This window comes from Sturnus vulgaris, chromosome 4, assembly GCF_052056855.1.
Source record: "Sturnus vulgaris isolate bStuVul1 chromosome 4, bStuVul1.hap1, whole genome shotgun sequence".
NCBI classification, from domain to species: Eukaryota; Metazoa; Chordata; class Aves; order Passeriformes; family Sturnidae; genus Sturnus; species Sturnus vulgaris.
In genome coordinates, this window is record NC_142246.1 from 23307947 (window position 1) to 23329965 (window position 22019).

General features: G+C 40.1%; 1 protein-coding gene across 1 annotated transcript in view; it reads left to right on the forward strand.

The window, feature by feature from the left end:
* The window catches only part of LIMCH1 (LIM and calponin homology domains 1), a 173113-nt gene that overhangs the window by 80560 nt on the left and 70534 nt on the right, over positions 1 to 22019 (forward strand). Inside the window, exon 4 of the mRNA XM_088163311.1 lies at positions 20645 to 20751. Coding sequence (XP_088019437.1) covers positions 20645 to 20751 — 107 coding nt within the window. The remainder of the gene's footprint in view (positions 1 to 20644; positions 20752 to 22019) is intronic.

Genomic DNA, 22019 nt, shown 5'->3' on the forward strand with positions numbered 1-22019 from the left:
ACGGAAATCAAAGTGTAAACAGCATAGCAAAATAGTGTGCAAACCATTCTGCCATGTTTTCTGTGGATCTTCCTTGCTGAAGAGTAAGTGGTTTCTCTACATCTCTTGTGCCTGCTTTCAGTTCTGAAATCTGAATGCAATATTTAGGATTTGGCCAGTAGTTGAGAGCAGCACTGTGTGCTTTGGCTCATCACATACTGTGATATATAATGAATCTCTTCAGTAAAGCAAGAGTATCCTTAAAAAAAAAAATTAATGATTAGTATCGTGTCCTTGTATTCTTTGTGTCTGGGTTTTTTACTCTCCTAGCTTTCTAGACTGCCTTCAAATTGATTTTTTATTTAGATTTTCTTGCCTTGGGTGTCATCTGAGCTGGACAGAATTACCTTATAAAATTCCTGTTTAATGAATTTAGCTGTATATTGTATTTATAAAAATTTCTAAGTTACACAAAGAATATAAAAGCAAAGTAACAGGTGTTTCTTAAACACATTGTTTGTAAACAGAGCCTGTGTGGAACAATCTGCAGTAGAGCTGTAGCTAATTCATCGCAGAAGAGGAAAACAGCCACTAGTTCAAATTTGACAGGAAGCACAGAGAAAGCAGTTTTGGGGGGAAAATGAGACACAAACAAATAAAAACTAAAAGTTTATATTGAAATTCAGCTATTTTCCTTTTTTAAACTGGATTGAAAGTTTTCATTGCTTCCAATTAACCATGCAAATGCTGTCCACGAAGCATTGCTCTCCTGCCATTTAAACTAGTAATACAAATGCAAAATAGAATGCTGGCATCTTATTTAGTATTTTATTGATTAAAATGGCTGTGCTTACTCTGTTGTGTTGGGTTTGGTTCCAAAACTCTCAAACATTTGATACTGGAAACTAATAATTGATCTGACAGCAAATGTACTGGAGACATATTCCACTGCTGCACTTGTGTTCGACTTGTGTTGCCTGGCTTCCAAATTGTACTATAATCTGATGTATGCATGCAAGAGAGGCTGAAATAATAGGAGATTAATAAAAGGCATGTACTATAGGAAAATGAACAAACAAAACAAAGGGAGGTAAATGACCCTGCCTTATTTATTGTTTGTGATGGTCCGAACTGCATTTAGCTGTAACACACACCCTCAGAGAAGTGAGTTCAGCCAACTCCTTGTAGTCTTCATGTTCACCACCTCTGTATGGCTCATGAGTTGTCCCTAACATCCATGGGAGATCACTTCTTTCCTCAGCTACCAGCTGCAGCATTGTGCTTATGATGGCTGGAGGTGAAATTTGAAGTGAAGAACCTTGTTTGTTTCCAAACTGTCTGTTATTGATCCCTCGAGGAGCTTGGTGTGCTTCCTGCACCACTGGCCCCAGCCAGAACTCAGCCAGGACTTTGGCAGACCAGCTTCACTGCTGGCCCTAAAGTCTCATCTTCTGGAGGCTTCCTTGGCTGGAGTGCTTATAGTGCACTCTATAGTAAGCTAAATTGTTTGTTGGCTGGGACCACTCCTCATCATGCTAAGGATACTGACCCTTTCTGCCAGTGTCCAGGAGTTTGTCCCTTGTTATAAGTTGAAGTCTCTCAGTACCCAAGGTGCCCTGAACAGTTTCCTTGTTGGGTCAGAACAGCACCAGCCAAGATGGGTAAATATTTGCAGGACACATGTGAAGGGTGACTGTGATCCATAGCTGCTGTGGACATATGCAAACTTTGTCATGTTGTTGAGACCTCTGGTTAGGATTCAAAGGTGCAGCATTTTCACAGTCAGCTTAAGCTGTGCCCTCAGCTGAGCTCTGCTGCCGAGATTGTCAGGACTTGTTTTGGTCAAATGCTAATAATACTTGTGAGTTCTTTGTGGCAAGGATCATCTGTTAGTCTGTTTTTGTCTAACACCTCACCCCATGAGTCCTGCTCCATGGCCAGAACTCCTAGACAGTGTGTTAATACAAATAATAAATAACAGTTACAAAAATATCACAAGCATTGCTTATGTCATTCACAGTCTCATTTTAGACTGCTCTCCCAACAACTGTGGGTTTAATCAGTAGGTTTATAATTAGATTTATTCTCACTGAATAATTAAGGATGTTAATATGCAAATTTGGAGGCAAGGGGAACCTTTTCTATGATAAAGAAGGACCAAGAGAAGATGGTCACTGCAGAGGATGTCCTTTTTTGAATGTTTTTTTTTTTTGCTGTATGGGGACACCCTTTTCTTGCCCAGCCTCAGCATGCATTAGAAAAAAGTGTTTGATCAAAAGCAAAGAGTCTATCTGTTTAGGGCTATCAAATGATTTCTCAAATATGTTATTTGTAAAATATAGTAATTATTGTTTTGGGGTTTTGTTTGTTTGTTTGTTTTTGCATAGGAAGTTTAGTAAACTGAAGGATTCCAGGGACAACATTTGAAAGTGGCAAAAAGGAAAAACATTGCTATGGCTGAAACGATAATGCTAGGCAGCTGAAATGTAAACTTGCCCTTATCATGGCATTAACCTTTACTATAAATGACAGTCTTTCCTTGGTTTGGGGAGGGCAGCTGGCTTCCAGGAAGAGCTCATTTTGTACCCGTGAAAAATACAGGTTTCCCACTGGAATAACTGTTAGATTTGCTTTCAAATGCTGGAGTCCTTCTGCAAGTTCAGCCATATCTTGCATTACATTGGTTTAATGACACTGAGTTGAGCAAGTATTTCAGAAACTGCAAGCTTTTGAAGAGTAATCTCTAAGTATCTGTAAGTATCAGCAAAAAAATAATGGTTTAACAATAAATGCCATTTGCCATGTAGCTTAAATTTGCACTTAATGAAGTGAAGGCTCAGTGCTTTCCTTGAGCTGCTATCTTTGAAATAAAGAGCCTCCTGAGCAATGATTTCTACTCTTCAAAACAAATCCCACTGTTGAAACTTATGGCTTCTCTTAAAAGTTAGGCAAATACCACGTGCTCTGGAGATATGTACCATCTTCAGGAGTTTTCAGTGGAGGACTTGGATGCCCTGAGTCTGTGAACGTGTTGTTGTGTCCTATGGGGAATGTGGCACTGTTGCAGTTGTATCCAGGCATCTGCAATTTTTGTGTGTCTTCTGTTGCAAAATTGATTAGTTTGCCATGAGGATATCAAAAGAGGCACTGACCTGGTGTACTCCAAGAGTTTAGGCCAACACACATAAAATATGCAGAGCTACAACTATCCATGTCTTGAAACTAAGTAGGTATCAGCTTTTGTCCTTAGCAAGGAAAACTAGACCTGATGTTCTGGTTGCTTTCAGCTAGTCCGAATTTGGCATTCCTGCAAATGACAGCACTGGCTTTCATGTTAGCTGTAGTGGGCAACTGACCTGGCTAAAAAAATACCCTTCATCTTACAACATGAACAGAAATACAGGCAGGAGGGAAGGAAGGGGCTCATCAAGCTGGGAAAAGAGGTGTCATTCTATCAGCTTAAAATAGTTCTGAAACTGCAGCTACAGAGTTTAAACTTAGATGCACTCCTTAAGGTATAGGCCAAAAGCAAAGGACACAAGAACCCAGGAAAGTCTCAGTATTAAATCCTTCATTTAAAGGTTGTCTGTGTTTAAAATTATACTTAGTAGTATTTTCACTCCCTAATTCTGGAAAGCCTCTCACAGGTTGGAGTCTGTAGGTCTGCACTATAAATACCATCTCTGTTCCCCAACTGTCTTTTTCAGTGACACATAGCCTCTGCTGCTAGGAACAGCTAGATCAATGTTGATAACCAGATAACAGCACCACTGAATATGTGAAAAGGGTATCTTCCCAAAAGCTCTTAACCTGAGAAGTCCTTGGGTAGCAAGCAGGAAAAGTTTTCACAGTGTAGTCAGACCAACAGATTGGCCACCTCAAAATGGTCCAGGGATACTCAAGCTTCCTTGACCTTGTCTTGTGAAAAGAGAGCAAGCAATTGCCTCTTGTGACCCCGGCCCTTGGGCCGAAGATGGTGACAGAAGAATTTTGTCTCTAATCTCCTCCCTGGCTGCAAATCAACTTGGTGAAATCTATTGCAGTTAATGTCTGCTAGCAACTGTTCATGCTGTTTCTACGCTGAAAACCTTTCCAGGCACTCCTAAGTGGATTTATTTTAAATGATGTGCATGTTGCTAGCTGGAGCCTATGTGCTGAATGCAGATGATGGAATGTGTCTTGCTCCAAAGATCACATTGCATTTTTTTTCCCTGACTTAAAGCAAACAAGCAAAAAGGCAAACTAATGGAAAACTTAGTGTCTTAAAGATCCATGCAAAGTGATTTCTTTAGTTTAAGAGCCCAGTAAAACCCTGTAGTTTGGTGCTGTGGTCAAGAACTCATAGAGATAAAATACCTGACACTGAATCCTCCTTGTCTCTGCATTCCTCACTGCTCTTGGATTAAAGCCACTTGCTTCCTGCTTGGCATGGTACTTCCCAATTGTAATGCATTTCCTCTTAAATGTCCAGAGGTCTAATGATACTATTGTAAAACTGTTAAAATTAATGCTGCAGAGGAAACAGCTTAGTTAATTGCTTATGGAAAATACAGTGATAGGCTGAACTGTCTGACTGAGGGACATCAAAACCATTAACTATTAACCTTTTGAAAGCTGAAAAACTTTGTGTCATCATGTGCAAAGCCCCATAGATCAGTAGGAGAATTGCACATTCATTTATAGATAAGCAATATAACTAGTGGTCTAGAAAATTAGTATTGCAATACAGAGGCAATCCTCAGCTCTTTGGAGTGGTGTCCTTCTGTTAAAGTCCTCATTATTGCCATGTATTTGTTTCTGCCTCCTCATCTTCATGTGGGAAGCACTATTATTTAGATGGCGAATATATGCTTTTCTTTGGAGCAATAGTGCACACTGATTTATTACTGCATGATGGGTGAAAGGGAGTTTTCTTTTCAGGCTTTTCAATAAGGGGAGAGTATTGAACTTGCTAAATGTGTGCGTGCATCCAAGTGTGTACTAAGTTCAGCTCAGCTTTTTTCAGTCCATTCTGTTACACTATTTCATTACCATTGGCTTTGAATTGTAATACTTCTCATGCACAATTTAGATCCAAGCTTGTGTTACCCCATAAGGCCAATGGTAAACGTGATGCTTTCCCCCATTCCCCTTTCTCTTCTTTTCTAATCTTAATGTTGGTATTATTTAGTCTTCTTTTACTGCTAAAGAGATGTTACTTGACTTAATATATTGCAAAGTACTGTGGGTGTGTTGGGAGGCATGTTGGACTGAGTGCCAGATTGTGACACTTAGCCTTGCAGCTGTTTGAGGACAACAAATTTCAGGTCTTAAACTGATAGCCAGGCTGCCAATGCTCTTGCTGCTTGCCATTTATAACTGTTGGGTTGGATGGGTGCTGTGTAGCTTGGCTGCATAGCCAACAAATCCTATGGGTATTACCAAGTGTTCCTGGATATTTCTCATACCTTTTCTTAATGAAAGCTGCCTTGTTGTTGTTGTTGTCCTTTGAATACTGTTTCTAGTTTGGTTGGAAAGAGGCTTGCTGGTTTTTCCAAAACCAATCCTAACTTTACCACTCCTGCCTAGCAACAGCATTAGGGATCTTAGAGCTAATGCCTGCTGTTGGCTAAATGACCTAAGTTGCCAGTAGGTCGTTGAATCGGCATCTTTGCATTCAAGCCCTGATATAATGAAGTTACAGAGGCTTCTGTGAAGCTGCTTGGTGAGTGCCTTCAGGGGCAAGCTGCAGGTCTGATTTGCTGGTAATGGGCACGAGAAGATGCAGCACAATAAAAAGCTGAAGTGTCAGTGGGACACAGGCTTACTGTGCAGGCAGCACCCATTCTTTGGCTGACTACAGGAGGGATCCAAGGTCATTTTGGCAACTAAAGAGAGCTGAACTGTGAAGCAGGTCTGTTTCCTTGGCTAGCAGTGCATGGACCAGGAATACTGGTCAGTGGTTTAATGGTTATAACCTTCCTGTCCTTTCTATCTCCTCCTCTCCTGCAGCCCACAGCAGTGAATAGGACCATGCTAAAAATGCTCTCTACCTCTCAAGCCTGGTTTTCAGACCAAAGCTGGTAGACCTGCTAGATAAGAAGTGTAACATTTATGTATTAATTTCTGGAGTTACAGGGATCAGCCACAAAGCATTAGCACCACTATACAGTATGTCTTCTGTTATTTAAAAGGGAGGATAGTGAATAGTTTCAGTTATTTGAGGTTTCAAGTAAACCAGTGAATTTTCAGTGTAATTAATACACGTCAGGAATTTGACCCTTGTGGGGATAACACAAAGTTCTAGATAACTGAGGTGATACTGTAAACAAGTTGTGAAAAATGGTGCCAGAAGACTGCCTGCACAGGTCAGTAGCACCAGCTAATAAAATATCTCAACTTTTGATCTAGAAAAATATTTCATGCGACTTTCACTTGACATCTGCAGAAGTAGAAAAAAACCCCTTTATATTTGTACAATTCCTGGATGTTTTCTTTCATTAAGTTTCTCCTGTTACCCCTAAGGAGGTCAGATAATAGTTGCTTCTTAAACTATAGCAACTGCATGAAAAGGAAAACTTGAAATGTTCTGAGAGTGCCACATGCACCAGACGCAGACACACTGTTTCTGCTCTACTGTTTGTCTCTTTTCAAAGAAAATACAAGCAGATTTTTAAAAATTAATAACTACTACTACAGGCTTGATACTGTATATTGGAAAAAATGCATTTTCTGATATTTCAGAAAATAAATTATGAACAAATGCAGGAATGGCATCAATCATTGGCAAAACTAGTTGCTAACTGGTAAATAAAACAGAATGGCTCCCAAGGAGTGCTGTCAGAGCTCTTACAAAAGCCTCTAAAGAGGCAAAGAGAAGTAAGAACACATTAAATGTTGTGGGCCAAAAGAGCACATAGAATTTGTAACTAAATTCAGTGTTTAGTGACAGACTAATGTAAAAAAGTAACATGACATAAAGTTTGTCACAGGAGACTTGAGTTTTGTTTTGCTCTGTATGTTTTGAGAAGTCAGACTAGATTGATCTTCTCCCTTAGTGTATATGTCTGTATTTCATTTTCACACTGCTGAATAGTGACTGGGTGGAATCTGATATGTCAGTGGACTAGAATTTTAGAGAAGGAAAAAGCAAGATAATTACATCCTCTTGGACAGCTGCTGCATTCCAGCAAATATTTGAGTTAGCAAGGTATTGGCAGAATTACTTTAGAATGGATGATGCTTTATCTTCAGCAATATTGCAACTGTTTTTCCTTGTTCTTTCATTCTATCTGAAGCAACCCAAATAGAAAAATTCAATCCAATATTATGATTAGTTTGAAGAGAGTTCGGGAGCTATATCTTCAGACCTGCCTTGCCTCCATTTTTGTGCATCTCAGACCTTTGGCTGACACAACACTGACCAAAATCCTTTTTCCTGCAAAGTATCACCTTGATATGAATCTCCTCTTCCCTATTATTCTATATGGCACCTCAATCTGATGCTTTCAGGAGTTTGTGATTAAGAAAAAACATATAGATATAGTAAAAACGGACAGAGAGGACCAAGGTATTTGTCAGCACAGTGTTATCAGCAAGCTCAGTATCTATCTGCCATTGGCATTTCAAAGGCATAATGCAGAATTTTGGGGAGGATGATGGAATAGATCTAATGAAATTTAGAGGAGACTACTCATAAGCATGAGGACTGTGTGAGAAAATCCAAAATCTGCTTAGAGTCAGCACCCTCAGTATTAGACTAAATTGGCTAGTTCCCAGGGGTGTTTGAGACCTTAAATGCTCTTTAATCTTTACCCTCCGGTTGATCAGAGATTAATCACTTGCTTTTTAAAATACTATTACCCAATCTCTTGAGCCACCCAATCCTGATTAAAATTTACTTTCTAAATTATGATCCTAGAGAACTGAAACTCCTTGAATTCCAGACCTTTACATATTTTTGAAGACCTGAGAGTTCTTGGTGTTCTCACACTTGCATCAAAAATTCTTGCAGATAGTTTATCTTCCCGAGAGTAGTTTGCCTTGCTTATTCTTTTCTATTTGGCTGAAATTTGATGAGCAATACTAGAAATCTGGCACCTAAACCTTAATACAAACCATTATGTAAGTAAATTGCACACTGAGAACTTCAAAGATTGTGGTCAGTGTTCTCCATCACAGCTTCCAATAGAATTTATTCTCTTTTTAAAGCAGCATAGAAATATTTTTGTCTTCTATAACTTTGCAAGTTGGAGAAATAAAAATGCCAGACTGAGAATGGGAAATAAGTAAGACAACAAACAGTCAACTATTCAGGATAATGGAAGGTGGAGTTTAGGATATGCCAGAGAATGCAGAACCCTGGATAACCTCTGTGGTGTGGGTGTGGGCAACTCACTTAACAGTCTACTTGAGTTTGGCAGTCCTCACCCTTGCTCAGGACAGCCACATCAGCTCTTGCAAGAGAGCTGCTTGATGCCAATGCCTTTCCCATTTGAGGGAAAATGGCCCAAATGGCCTTAGCAGCACAGCACAGCACATTTAGGGATTTCCAGGTAGCCAAAAAGCCCCAGAAAGTGGGTGCTGCTCAGGTGCTAGCTGACTCTCCACAGACTCTGCAGTCACAGGCATGCTGAAGCCCCTGTGCAGCTCTAGGCTGGCTGGCAAGTACACAGGGAGTATGCAGAACATGTGTGACCAGGATCTGGTGCCTCCTGGGTGGGTGGGCTCCTGTGCTGCAGTGTTCCTGCACCACCTAAGGTGGATGTATAGCTCTGTAGCCCCTGTATTTGGATGGGGCTACATCTCTTGACCTTGTAAACCACAGGTAGCTCCCAGTAGGGTCTCCAGACTTAAGGGTTGATTGGCTTCCACACAGTGCTGAGCGTCAGCTGGGTCAGTGCATTCAAGCAATGCAGTTCTGTGTCTGATGAATGTATTCCCCAGTCACTGGGAAGGGCAGTGTAGAAGTGCTTGCCAAAGCCAGTAAGTCCTGCTGGCCTTGAGCTGATTTTGGGTAGCCATGTGTAACATTTGCATTCTCCAGAAATCTGTGCCTATGGGAGTGGTTTGGAGACGTGACCTGGATGGGGACTGGGACTCTGCAGTGCTTTAAATCAGCTAATTTGCTGGCAGCCTCTTATTGGTGCTGGAACTAGTACAGATGCTTTCATAGTCTTTGATGCCTGGCCTAATAATCTTGCTAGACTCTACTGGTTCTGCTGTCTAGGTATACCTCTCACTGATCAACTCTGAGTCCTGGCCCTTTTTTGAGGAAAGGAAAAAATCATATTTATGTAAAGTTTGCCATTTTCCTTTATACAGTCTCATCAGCTAAGTTTTATTACTTTTTTATGTGGCTTTAAAATTAAACAGTTTTCAGAAGTAGCAGGAGTTGGAAGCTTGTTATTTGATGGTACATTAACATTTTTGCTGGCCTTATTTGTGACTGTTGTGAGCAGGAGTCACTGGTTTTATCCAGGTAAGCTGAATTATAAGCATGATTGGCTCTTTTCTTCTAACAAACAAAAGTTTATCTCAGGTCTGGCAAGGACAGAGGGTAAGGTATTAACTGAAGGTTTAAGAATAAATTATCAGTGATAGCTGATTTGTTTTCCTCTTCTGTCCCTTTCACCAACACACAATACAAGCTATTTCTGCCATCTTTACTATTTAGGTCCGGTTTCTAAAAACCTGGTGTGATCCATGTGATGAACACATCTTCCTACCCATGTTGCTTTGTTTATTCTGAGGAGAGAGAGGGTGTTGCAGTAGTACACCTCTAATGTGTTGAAGAAAACTGGACAGCAGGGATGTCAGTCCTGTAAGAGACATCCTTTCCCATTCTCCGTTCTGCTGTCCAGAGGAACTGAAACAAAGACATTGTGAAAAAGCTGGGAAAATGCTTTGCAATAGGAATGCACCATATTAAAGAAGTCTTCTGTTTTTTCATTCTTGCTTTAATCATTGATTTTGTTCCATTAATTTAGGGAAATTCTGCTTCTTAAATACATTATATTCTTGTACTACATTTTATTCATCCTGAAAGCTTCATCTTCACAACTGCAAATTACACTGGCATACAGCTGTAATACATGAATCCTGGAATGGATTTCCAAATGGTTCTTCAAAGGCATGCTTGCATAACCACTCTAGACCTAGTGAACAGTAGAAATTTAAGTAATTTAAGTAGGCTTTTCTGTGTAGTCAATCTAGGTTTACAGCTACAATAGCTTCAGGAATAGTCATGCTTTGTCTTGAATAGCAACTAGAGACTGCTTACTGGTGGTTGAAAAGGAATGGAAATCACTGCCAGACTACTGGGTAGCTCATCTTGCCATGAATATTTACCATAAAAAACCCCATCAAAGCTGGAGATATTCAAGATCACTGATAATTATGGCCATGCCATCTAGATACCAAATGTATGTTTTCATATCTGGGAAAGCAACAACAGATACATGGAGATGGTATTGGACTATTCAATAATTCAAGCTGTTACACTGTATATGGTCAAAGTCATGAATGGGCACTGATCTACTGAGCATATTTTTGCATGGATGTTTTTTGTCAGTAAAATTCACTTGCAGAAAATTGAAAATTATTCATTGTCTTCCCCTTCCTTTTCCTCACCAAAGTAATTCTAGACACCTAAATATGGAAGCTTTCTATTTATTTCTTTAGTGGAAGTAAAAACAGCAAGGTAAGTTTTTCATGGAGAATGTGCTGGAACTTCATTCAGTAGAAACAGCCAATTAAAAAAAGTGTGGGTTTTGGACTTGAACGGCTTCTTTTAGAAGTGTTTTAAGGAGACCCCAACCCATACATTTAAGAAGTCCAGTTGGTTTTATGTAATGTTGGCATGAAAATGCAAAGCTGTGAGTGGGGGGATAATGTATGTCAGGTATCATGTAACGGCAGCAAAAAGATTTCTGATGTTTATCAAACCTTGAGCACCACGGATTATTAAAACATATATCCTGGCAATAAAGAGTAGATGTTTAGTTTGAAAAGAGAAGTGGAATTTGTTGCTTTTTTTGCAGAGGTCATGAACTGAACAGGAATGAGTTCTCCTTGGCTGTTATTTTGCTGTTTGCCTTGGGGAATAGAGATTTGGTCCGATTTTAACAGCTACTGCCAGGCCCCGGCCCCCACAAGCAGCTTTCTTGCATCTTTTGAGGCCCACCTACAGCAGTTGTACTTAGACAGAGGGATGAAGAGGCCCTTCAACAGCTCAAGATGCAAAGTGTCCTGATCCCTAAGGTGGATTGCTGTCTACTGAGAGAAGTCCAAGTATTGACAAGTTACAATTTTCTGCCTTAAGTGGAAGATAGCTTTACTTAATATGCTAAGCAAAAGGGAATATACCATGTAAAAGAAAAGGGCAAGAAAGTAAAGTCATACTAGAACGGAGTAGATACTGCAATTGGAAAAAGTGTTATGAGGCTGGCAGGTGGTGGTCATACATTCAGTTTAGGGGTTTGAAGTAATATTGATTTTAATTATAGGTACCAATTTCTTTTGTACCTTTACAGTTTCAGACCTTAAAAATAAGCTTTAGAAAATTTCAGCTGTTCTCTGGCCCTAAATGCTCAGCTGGTCCAATACAGCAGGATGTCACAAAACTTCAGATTATGTTCATCATGCACATATTTTTATTAAAACCCTGTATTTGGGCAATTATACAATTGTGATGAAATCTACTTCTGTACCTGATTGGGAAGACAGCTGATAAATTACTTGGGGAAGGTAAGAATTGAGGCTATATCTCTAATACAGGTTTGTGTCTCTAATTAATCAGGTTCTTATGTATCAGAAAAGCATTATGTATAATTCTCACTATTGCTCTTTTCTGTTTCATTTTTTTGTCCTTGCCATCTGCTTTGGATGTAGTGACAGAGAAAAAATAAAAGCAAGCAGTCAGTAGTGATCACAGGCTGATAAATATTTTTGCAGATAGTAACTCTGAAGCTGCATGCAGATGCCTTGATTATGCTTTGTGTTGCCTGTACTGGTTTATAATAGATGCTGCTCTTATAATAGATAATTAATAATACAATCAGACACCTTTTCAAGTGGACAGGCTCATGATGCATGAAAATTTTCTTCTTTTTCTTCTCTGCAAGACCCACTCCATTCCAAAGGTTTCTTTGCAAGCTGAATCTGACAGTTTCCTGGAGCTGCATTCCTTAAATCATCAACACTGCTCTTCCTGGAAAACAAGGTTATTTTCTCTACAGTGAAGTCAAAATATAGAAAGCAGGTGTTGGGTATCAGTGCCCTGGGATATCAAATGAGATCAAAAGTATCCCATGAAGCTTGGACTCTGCAGGCAGAGAAAAGTAGGCAGGTTATGTGACAAAAAGGTATTATCTTTTGAAGACTTGCTAGTATAATTGAGAAAAACATGGAATAAACCTTATCAGATCCATTTGCTTTGTACATCTTTACCACTAAAGTACCCCTCTTAGCAGGGATGCATAAATAGTTTTTAAAAAGTATTTGTTGTACTATGGCTTAATACACAATTGCCCTGACAGCAGTCTGGAAAGGCACAGGTTTATTCAGCACTGCTTGGTTTAGCTGATGACTATATGTAACACATGAAGGACTTACTTGTGTTGGAGATTAAGCTATTTGTGGTGTTCTTTTGGACTACCCTAAGGCTGTATCTTTTGGGTATATTGCTCATGAGGTAATTAAAATTTATTTATCTATGGGTTTTGTGTTTGGTTTTGTTTTCTTTTTTTGTTTGTTTTTGTTTGTTTATTTGGTTTTTTTGTATGCAGAATGATAAGCAGAATGATAAGCAGAATGATAAGCTTTAACACTATGTCTAGCAAAAAAAAAAATAGTTTCCCATATTTAATTCTCAGGTTAGTTTTTTGGTGGTCTCCTTTACTTAAATTTTGTTTTTACAGTATCTGGTGTAGTGGTTCTTATGACTTAAAACTTTAGATTTAAAGTGTGTGTATTTTTGTTTTCTTTAAGCAGTTTGGGATGGCTGTCTTTTGAGTTCTTATAAATCCATAGTCAGAATCTGTACTTTCCTTGACACTTTGGGTCTGGATAATAACACACAAATAAACCAAACTTAGGAAACAGCAAGTTCTCCTTGGTTGTGAATTTCTTGCTCATTTTTATATTTTGCTGTAGACCTCATTTGTGGGGACAACAGCTGCAGGGGTGTGCTGAGAAAGGAAAGTGTCCAGTTTCCCCAGAGGATGTCCAGAAGGAACCATTGTGGTACTAGCTGTGGTTTCAGGGTTGAAACCCTTGTGATCTGTGTTTAGGTTAGTCATATTCCTTGCACTCATAACGTGAGTGCAAATAAAGGTCAAATTTGTCTTCAGGACCTTTCTTCCTCTCCTTCAGACAGACAGCACAACTATTGCCAGGAGGATGGGTAAGAAGTAGCTGCCACAGATGGGAGCTCAGGTTGCCCTCAGAGCATGATGTTGTGATGTTTCTTTCATTCTTGTCTCTTTTGTAGCTCTTTTCCCAACCCACTCTGACATAACTTTTGTATTGACCCACTTCACAGACCCACCAAGAAGGAAGAGTGAGATAAATATCAGTCCTTTCCATCACAGCAAAAGGAACCATACGTTATGTTTTGCTGGTTTTGTGCTTTTACCCATCTGGCTCTGGATTTACAAGGTGCATTCCCAGTGGCTTCTAGGAGTGTTCCGCTACAATTCACTGTATGAGGGCTTGTTTTTAATCCTGGTCTTCGTGAACTTAATTCACAAAAAAAGGGAAAAAAAAGAAAAAAAGGTGAAAGGTGGGTAACAGAAGAAGTCATAAAATGGAGACCAAATCCCTCACACGCCAAGCGCTATCATCTGGTACTAAAAATCTGAGAGACTGAGCTGAAGACAAGGGGTGGAAAGGAAACATTCTCTTCTTCGTTGGCCATAGCATGGCTGTTACCACAGAATATTGCATCAGATAGGTATCCTCTCTTCAAGACCTGGTTAAATCTAACATCTGTTTGTCATCTGGCTGTGATTTCATCAGCATCAGAGCCAGTGAATAAACTGGAAATGTTTGGGGTTTTTTTCCCTGCCTGCCTATGTTCTGTCTTCATTGCTGTAAACAAAGCCATCTTAGGGTGTATCTGGGGTTTGGCAAATCTGAGGGAGTTCACATCATCTGATCATCATCTGCTCTCTCCCCCAAAGACATGGAAGTTGACTGAGCCCTCATTTGTTTAAATGTTTATTTGTGCCTTCAGGGATAATGACCTGATGTAGCAAGGGGTAATATCAGGACCTACTTAACTCGTGAGGTCATAGCATCAGCCTTGTGCTCATTCTTTGTGCACCCCTCCCACCCTCCCGTGGTTTGCTTCTGCTTGTTGGGTTGAAGACTGCTCTTGCTCATGTTCTCTCCTTTGCTAAGCTTCTCTTCACATTATTGAAAAATTGTAAGTCTTTATACAATCAATAGCAGCATCAAAGTTGTGCACTATCTTCTTGCTAGAGCACTTGCCAGTTTTTGCCCTAACGAACCTGGTTGGGAGCAGCAGGATCTAAGCACCTTGGCACTTCCAAACAAGCTATCTTTGGAGTCAGGTACTGAGACACCCAAAGGAAGTTAGGGTTGTTTAGCATGGAGGAGGCTCAGGGTGGACCTCATTGCTCTCTACAGGTTCACAAAAGGAGTTTATAGTGAGGTGAGGGCTGGTCTCTTCTGCTGTGCCTACAGTGAGAGGACTAAAGGATGTGACTTTAAGATGAGACAGGAAATTCAGATTGGATATTGGAAAAAAATTTATTGTAGGATGATCAGGCATTAGAATAGGTTGCCCATGGATGTGGTGGAGTCACAGAGGCACCTGGATTTGGCACATGGTTTAGGGGTAACAGGGACAGTGCTGGATGGATAGTTGGACTGAATAATCTTGAAACCCTGATTACTTGATGATTCTATGATTTTTATCTTCAGGCAGACTTAGATATTAGCTGAAAGTCACTTAGAGCCATGTTTGGGGTTTTTGGTCTGTTTTGTGCATTGAAGTACAGTACCAACGGGCCCATTTCCTCACACCATTTTAAAGGTGTTTTATGCCTTTCTGACAAGAAGGAAGGGCTGTTGTTGAAGGAGACACATCTTTTCCTTCTTGACTGCCCAAAAAGAAGCAGAAGAAGGCTGGGCTTCCTTGGCAAAGGCAGCCTTCGCCAGGTTCTCAGGGGCGCGCTGCACGGCTCTACCTGTGGAGCCGGGCAGTGCCGTGCCCGCCCGGTGAGCCTTGCTCCTCCTGATTCAATCCGATCATCTCGGTGTTTATTCCCTGGACCTGTCTCTTGCCTTTCGGCTCACACGACCCTGGCCCGGCGCTGCCTCCTGCCCTGTGCCGTCCCCCCGCGGGGCCGGCCGGGTGCCGGGAATCGCCGCCGCCGTGGGTGGAGTCCGGGGGCTGCGGCTCCCCCGGCCCCGCTGCTGCCCTTGGGGAGGCGAGGATCGGTCCGGATGACGGGCTGGTAAGTCCGGCTTCCCCTCCCTGCTCTCACGGATCATGTCTTTTTCTGGGTTTGTTCCCACTAGCGTTTAATTTTAGTGGGTGCCACGATCCTTTCGGGGTATAAGCAGCCCTTTCTCCCCTTGTTCTGGGGAGTGCCTTCAGTTCTGCTGTCAGCCTTCTTCTTCTGGAGATTAACCATCCTCAACTTCTAAGTGAATGTGTGCTAACTATGATCCATTTCCTTACAAATCTTCTGATTTGGAGTTTGCCACAGAAAACAATCTTTTATGTAGTTTTATTATATATGCAGCAAAGCGTATTGGATGAACAGTAAAACACACACACGCACACAAGCACAAATATATATTGTTAAACATATGTATATAGTTAAACATGCACAGAAAAGCATATTAGAAAAATAGTAACACATATACATATAGATCTATGTATATATCTATGTATAGATATGTATATATATGTATACATGTATGTATACATATGTGTGTGTGTATATATGTGTGTGTGTGTATACATATATATATGAAAAGCTCCCAGCCTTTCTTATAGAAGTTTTTTCCTGGTGGACTTGAACTGAATTTTTCAATATTTCTATGAACCTGTGAATCAGGCAAGATCCACTGCTTTTATATAGATAAATTACCAACAAAATGGAAAAGTAAGGGAATTAGGAACAAACACTGAGACCAAACAAAAGGCTTTTAAGAGTCTATTGGAAACTACTCAGAAGAGCAGTTTGGGAAAATTTTTTTTCTTTTTAATTTTAGAGATCTTCTAATTTATTCTGGAGCAGGGAAAATATCAGCATTCCAGAAATGAAAAAGGCCACCTGTTTGTCTGCAGCTGTCCTGCAAAACAGAGCAGTGCTACTGGCAGCTAATAATATTTCCAGCTTGCAGAAGTGGCATGTATTTGGCATTTTATTCAGTGTTCTGTGCAGACATACAGCTTGGCTTGCTTTTATTTTCCCCAAGTTTATCTGAATATCTCATCCGGACCATGCAGTAGCACATCTGACAAATGATGGCTCCACAGTGATAAACTGTAGAACCGATTTGCAGTGCGAATACAGTGAGACTGTTTTGTATGTATTGTGGTGGATGAAAGGAATGGAAGCGGGCCAAATTCAAGCTGTTTGCCATTGCATCTGATCAGCAGATCCTATGGAGAGAATTTGCCTGCTGTGAATATTTGATTCTCGCTAGCTTGAACTATCTTGTGTGTTGGCAGTGCTACTGTGTGAATTTGCGGTGACTTTCCAGGGTGTCTGTCCTACTCAGCTGCCAATTTCTGGGGTTTTTTTTACAGGGTTCAGGATTTTGTGCTCAGCTTTGTGCGTGAGGAAAATTACTTAATGCTATACAGTGAACATGTTTTCATATTTATAACACACAGATTAAAACACCAACAACAAAAAATTAGAAGTGAGTAGTGTGTTATCATTTCCCCCCTCCCTCATTCCCTCCCTCTGTGTTCACGAAGATATAGTCCCTCCACCTGGCAAAGTGATTTTATAGAGGTGAGTCTGTCAGATTACACACCAAAAAGGATGAAAAGGTGATGGTGTTGAAATGCAGCTGTGAGAGCAGGAGCGTTTTTCCCTTCCTTCCCGTTCATCCTTCTGACTAAGTTCTCAGGGGGTCAGTGCTCTGCACCCTTATCTGTCCATCACCCTTCTTACTGGGTCATGGCTGGCTTTGCCTGGGAGTTTGCAGTTTTGTGTGTTGGTTAGTTTTTTTGTTTCTGAAATTCAGGATAGTGAAACATTTACGTTAATAATTTTTGGTTTTCTATACTTACAAGTAAATGACACTGCTTGTAGTGCTGATGTAACAGTAACTGTCAGGACTCTGCTGAGACAAGCAGAAAAGGGTTGGGATTTAACCTCTCAGTGTATCCTGTGTTTGTGTCCTGGGTCTGTCACCACACTGAAGCATTTGTCTTCTCTATATAGCCTATTTAGACGTTCTATCATTTTATAGATTAAGCATAGATAAAATGCATAGATATCTGTGATATCTATAGATTACAGATTTATGATTTGTAGATCTATATAAACATAGATATTTATGGGCATAAAATGTTATATATTAAAATAATAGATAAAATTTGCAAAATAAATGTAGGCTGTAACCTATCAGCTTGTTTTTCCTCTGTGTGTATGAAGGACAAAAGCCAGAAGAAGATTTTTGCTTGTATAGTGGTGTGGGATAAAACCAAGAGGAGCCAGCAAGGCTGACACTTGCAGGTCCTCTGGGGCTGTAGGAAATGATCTGCTGACCAAGAGACCAATTCTCTATCTACTCCAACACTGCAGCTGCAGAAAGTAATGGCTGAGACAAAAGCAGTGTCATCTCCATTTAATATATTGAGGGAATTGTGTGATAGTGCCTCATAGGGGCTGCCAGAGGGACCAGATTCTGGCCATGTGTCTTCTGGGACCACTGTAAAAGATACCACTCTGTTAGCTGAGGCACAGCAGCTGGCCACCCTGAAATCCTTGCCACTGCAGTGTGACCCATTTGCATGACCTATTTAACTCTGCCAAGTTGTAAGGAGCTGGGCAGGCACATCAAATATGTCTTTTCAGTTACCTATTTAAAGTAAGGATGGTTTTTATATCTTGCTATTTGTAAACCCGTTTTTTCTGCTTTCTTCAGTTTCTTCAGCAATGACAAAGAATGTTGTTTTAGGTGACTACAAAAAAATACATAGTTGCAGCTAACAGACACTGAACAATAAATCCTCTTGAAAGATAAAAGCAAAATTTTTTGAGAACTGAAGAAATCAGGACCTGGTCAATGCAAGGTGTAGTAATCCTGAGAGAAAGCTTTGCTGGGAGCTGTGTCTTAATTTTAAGACTCCTTTCTCCCTTTAGTGGCTTAGGGGTGCTTTTCTCCAGTGACTCAATGGAACTAAAAAATGTGAATTTCATCTGTACTAGAGCATACCAGGAAAAGTTTAGTTTTATAACTAAAAGCAGTAGTATGAGATACATTTTTGGCTTGGAGTTAGGCAGCCTAGGCAGGTGTGCTGGAATAAATATATCACTTGAAAGCATTTTCTTTGTTGGATTTTTCTTCAATCCTTTTAAACAAAGTGCCATTTTTAGGACCACTGGGAAGTAATAATTATGAGATTGTTAGCAAAGCAGAAACTTCTTTCAGGGCTCACTGATTGCATTGTGTTGGCACATGTGGTTATTTGTGTCCATACAAGATACCAGCTTTCTGAGGAATTGTTTGGGTCATAGTATTAGTGACTGTTGACAAACATTATTCATATGATGACCATCAAAACAAAAGCGTGTAGCCAGACAGGAGTAGGTGATGCTGGTTTTTTTTGAGAAGTAGGCATTTGTTCATCAGCACAAGAACTGAATTTCCAGACAATGTGGCTGCCAAATAACTGGTATTTTTGTTATGGCTTATTATAACTCAGAATTGAATGTCTGGCATAAAGATGGGTGTAATTAGTTATCTTCAGCATTCCTCCTCCTTTGATTGTTTTCTAAGTCTATTAGGTTACTATGACCTCTAAGTCCTGTATATTTTTGTAAATTTGGAAATAGTGTTAGGATTTTTTTTTTAATGCTTTTGCATTTTTGTTTGGTTTGTTAGATTTACACATTGCTCCACCAACCATTTGAGAGTGACCAGGACTGTCCTCCATCAAAGACTAAACATAAGAGTTATTCATGATGCAGTTGGAAAAATTATAATGCAAACAGTAAGCCAGATGGAAAATTTTACAGGCATCTTTTCATGTCATGAATGATGCTGTCTCTCTGGGTTATGGGCTCTCTGCTCTCTCAACTGCTGTTCCTTCCCCCTCTGGCTCTCCTCCAGAGCTGTTAAGTTTCAGCCAGGGAAGAAAGGGAGATTTGAACTCCTCTGAATTTCCAAGTCTGTGTTTTCTGTGGCGTGGCTGGCGAGCTTTGTGTGCGAGAGTGTTGGCATGCCGAGAGCCACAGCGATTAGCATGCTGCTTGCAGAACAAACAGGGCTGCTCTCCCCGAGCCCCAGGAAAGGCCTGGGAGCAGATGTGGGGAGAGCCCTGCTCACCAATCCTGCTCTGGCATGCAGAGTGGGTAAGAGCTGAACACCACCAGGCTACTGTGCTTCCCAGTTTTTATGAAAACAGGTCTCCACCGCACACTGTGGTTCAGCTCCTCTGTAACTCCTCATGTGGCAGCTTAGCTTTAGGTCTGAGATGAGACTCCTCAAAGAATTTCATGCTGTACATTTTATCTTGACTTTTCCACACATCTACCGTTGCAATTGCTGATCTAGAAACGTGTGTATCTAAAAACTTATTCTCTACTGGCTTGCAAGATTTATCCATGTAAAACATATTCACTGGTTCTGTAACAGGGGAGTGGTGTATATGCATATGTATTAAACCTGTATTAACTGTATATGCACGCATGCAGATTCAAGCTCTGTGGTGCAAACCGAAGTGTCATTGCTTGGACTTGGTTTGAAAGAGACATATCAGTTGTTACTTACCCTCTCTTAGTTATTAACTTCCAATTTTTACACTTTGAAAAGAGTAAATCTTCCATGAGATGTGTTACAAAATTGGTGTTGTTTCATCTTAGAGACAGTGGCCATGTGGTGTAACTTCAAGGTTTTTATTTCAGGAGAACGCACCTATATCTTCTTCTCAGTAGCTTCTGACTGGTTACATTTAGAGAGGCAAGAGAACAGTTGTTTTAAGTGGACTGCTCATGTCTGACATGCAAAGTGTTTCTTGAACAAATTGCTTGCCTAAATGGTGGTGGGCTTTTTCATATCTACTCTTCCTGCTCCCTGCAAAAATCACACCTTTTCTACTCTGTAACATGCTGAGGTTGTGTGGCAGCCTCCAGTAGTAAGTGGAGAAATCAGTGGGCCTTTTCCAGTTAAAAAAGTTGCCAATGTCTGTGTTTGAAAAGAAGCAAGTCAACAAGCTTGTTGTAGTTGTTTTCTTGGGGGAAAAAATGAAAAAGAAAAAAGTTTCATACGTTTCTGGTTTTCAAACAAAATCTACATTGACTTCTTAAATTATGTGACTGGAAATGTCTCTTGGCTCTTCATTTAGCTAATAGTATGTCTGTTCATGAGCAGTTACTGAATTGGGGAGAAGTTTGCTTGGTAAGATTTTTTTTCAGTTAAAGAGAGTTTAAAGTGTTGAGGGTTTATGCTTTTTGTCTCTTTCCAGGATAATATCATATTATTCTTAAGAGGCTGCAAAGAACTGGGACTTAAAGAATCTCAGCTTTTTGATCCTGGTGATCTGCAGGACACATCAAACAGAGTAACCATCAAGTAAGTACAGCAGTCTGTGAATAGCATGTTACAGCCTCAGGTGCATGTGATGCAGTAGTAAATATTTAAGAATGAGCAAAAAGGCTATAGGACTGTGATTAGTATAAGGCAAATAGGTAGCAGATGTTTGGGAAACTTTCAGTGCTGGGATGAATAGATTGTTCTATTCAACAGGTTTTGTCCCAGAGACATCAGCCATAGCTCTGTAAAATAGGACTTGGAGAATGCTCTCAGGCCTGTGGTGTGACTCTTGGGGATATCCTGTTCTGGGCTAGGAGTTGGACTTGATGATCCTTGTGGGTTCCTTCCAACTCAGTTTATTTTGTGATTTTGTAAAAATACTGTCGTAGTTAGGCAATGAAATTCTGAGGGACTTAGGGGTTTTCCTAATCTAAATTGATGGCATTCTTTGTCTGTGCAACTAATAAAATATTATAGTCTGGGGGACAAGAAGTCACAGCTCTGTTATTTCAGATGAAACTGTTCTGATGGTGCAACATAGGACATTTAGAGGCTGCTCAGATTCTATGAGATGCAGACATAAGAATGGTCTCTTCACTTTCTTGCAAGAGCCATAGCTTGAGAAACACAGTAATTGTGCTGAGGAAGTCTGTGAACTGGAAATGCCATAATTTACATAGTTTTTCACAAAAGCCAGACTCTCACTGCCACACGAATTGCACGGGCCTCCCACCTTTTAAAAGCAAAAGCACCCCACACTTTCATAAAACCAACAAAATTTATAGTTGGTGTTATTTTGAAGTTTTCCTGAAAGTTTTGGGTCTATTATGTAATATTACAGTTATAACAGGAGTTATTGCTCTACAGACAAGCAAATGCTGCTGAGTTGATTGAATGGTCTAATTTCATTTGGCCAGAAAGATCACTAATGAAATCCTGGTCCATATCCATTTTAGAAAAGTATATGGAAACAATTTACTAAATTTCAGTAGCATTTTTTTTAATTCCTTTCTGGCAATGGAAGCTGGGCAAATTTTCATAGTGTTCAGGCATTGTCTGGGAAAATTCAAAGGCTCTGAAAATCGAATTGGCCAGTGTCCTTGTTTTCATGAATACCATTTTTTGCTCCTTCCCAAGTTTCTGACTCTAACATGAGGTTTTTCTTGTCCTCTACATGGCAGTGAGTGGGGGCTATGTCATGTATTTTTTCTAAATCTGATAATACTTCAATGAAATACATTCTTCTTGATTTCCTGTAAAATCATTACAATTGACTCCAGAGAGCTGTAAAACAATCCATAATCTTC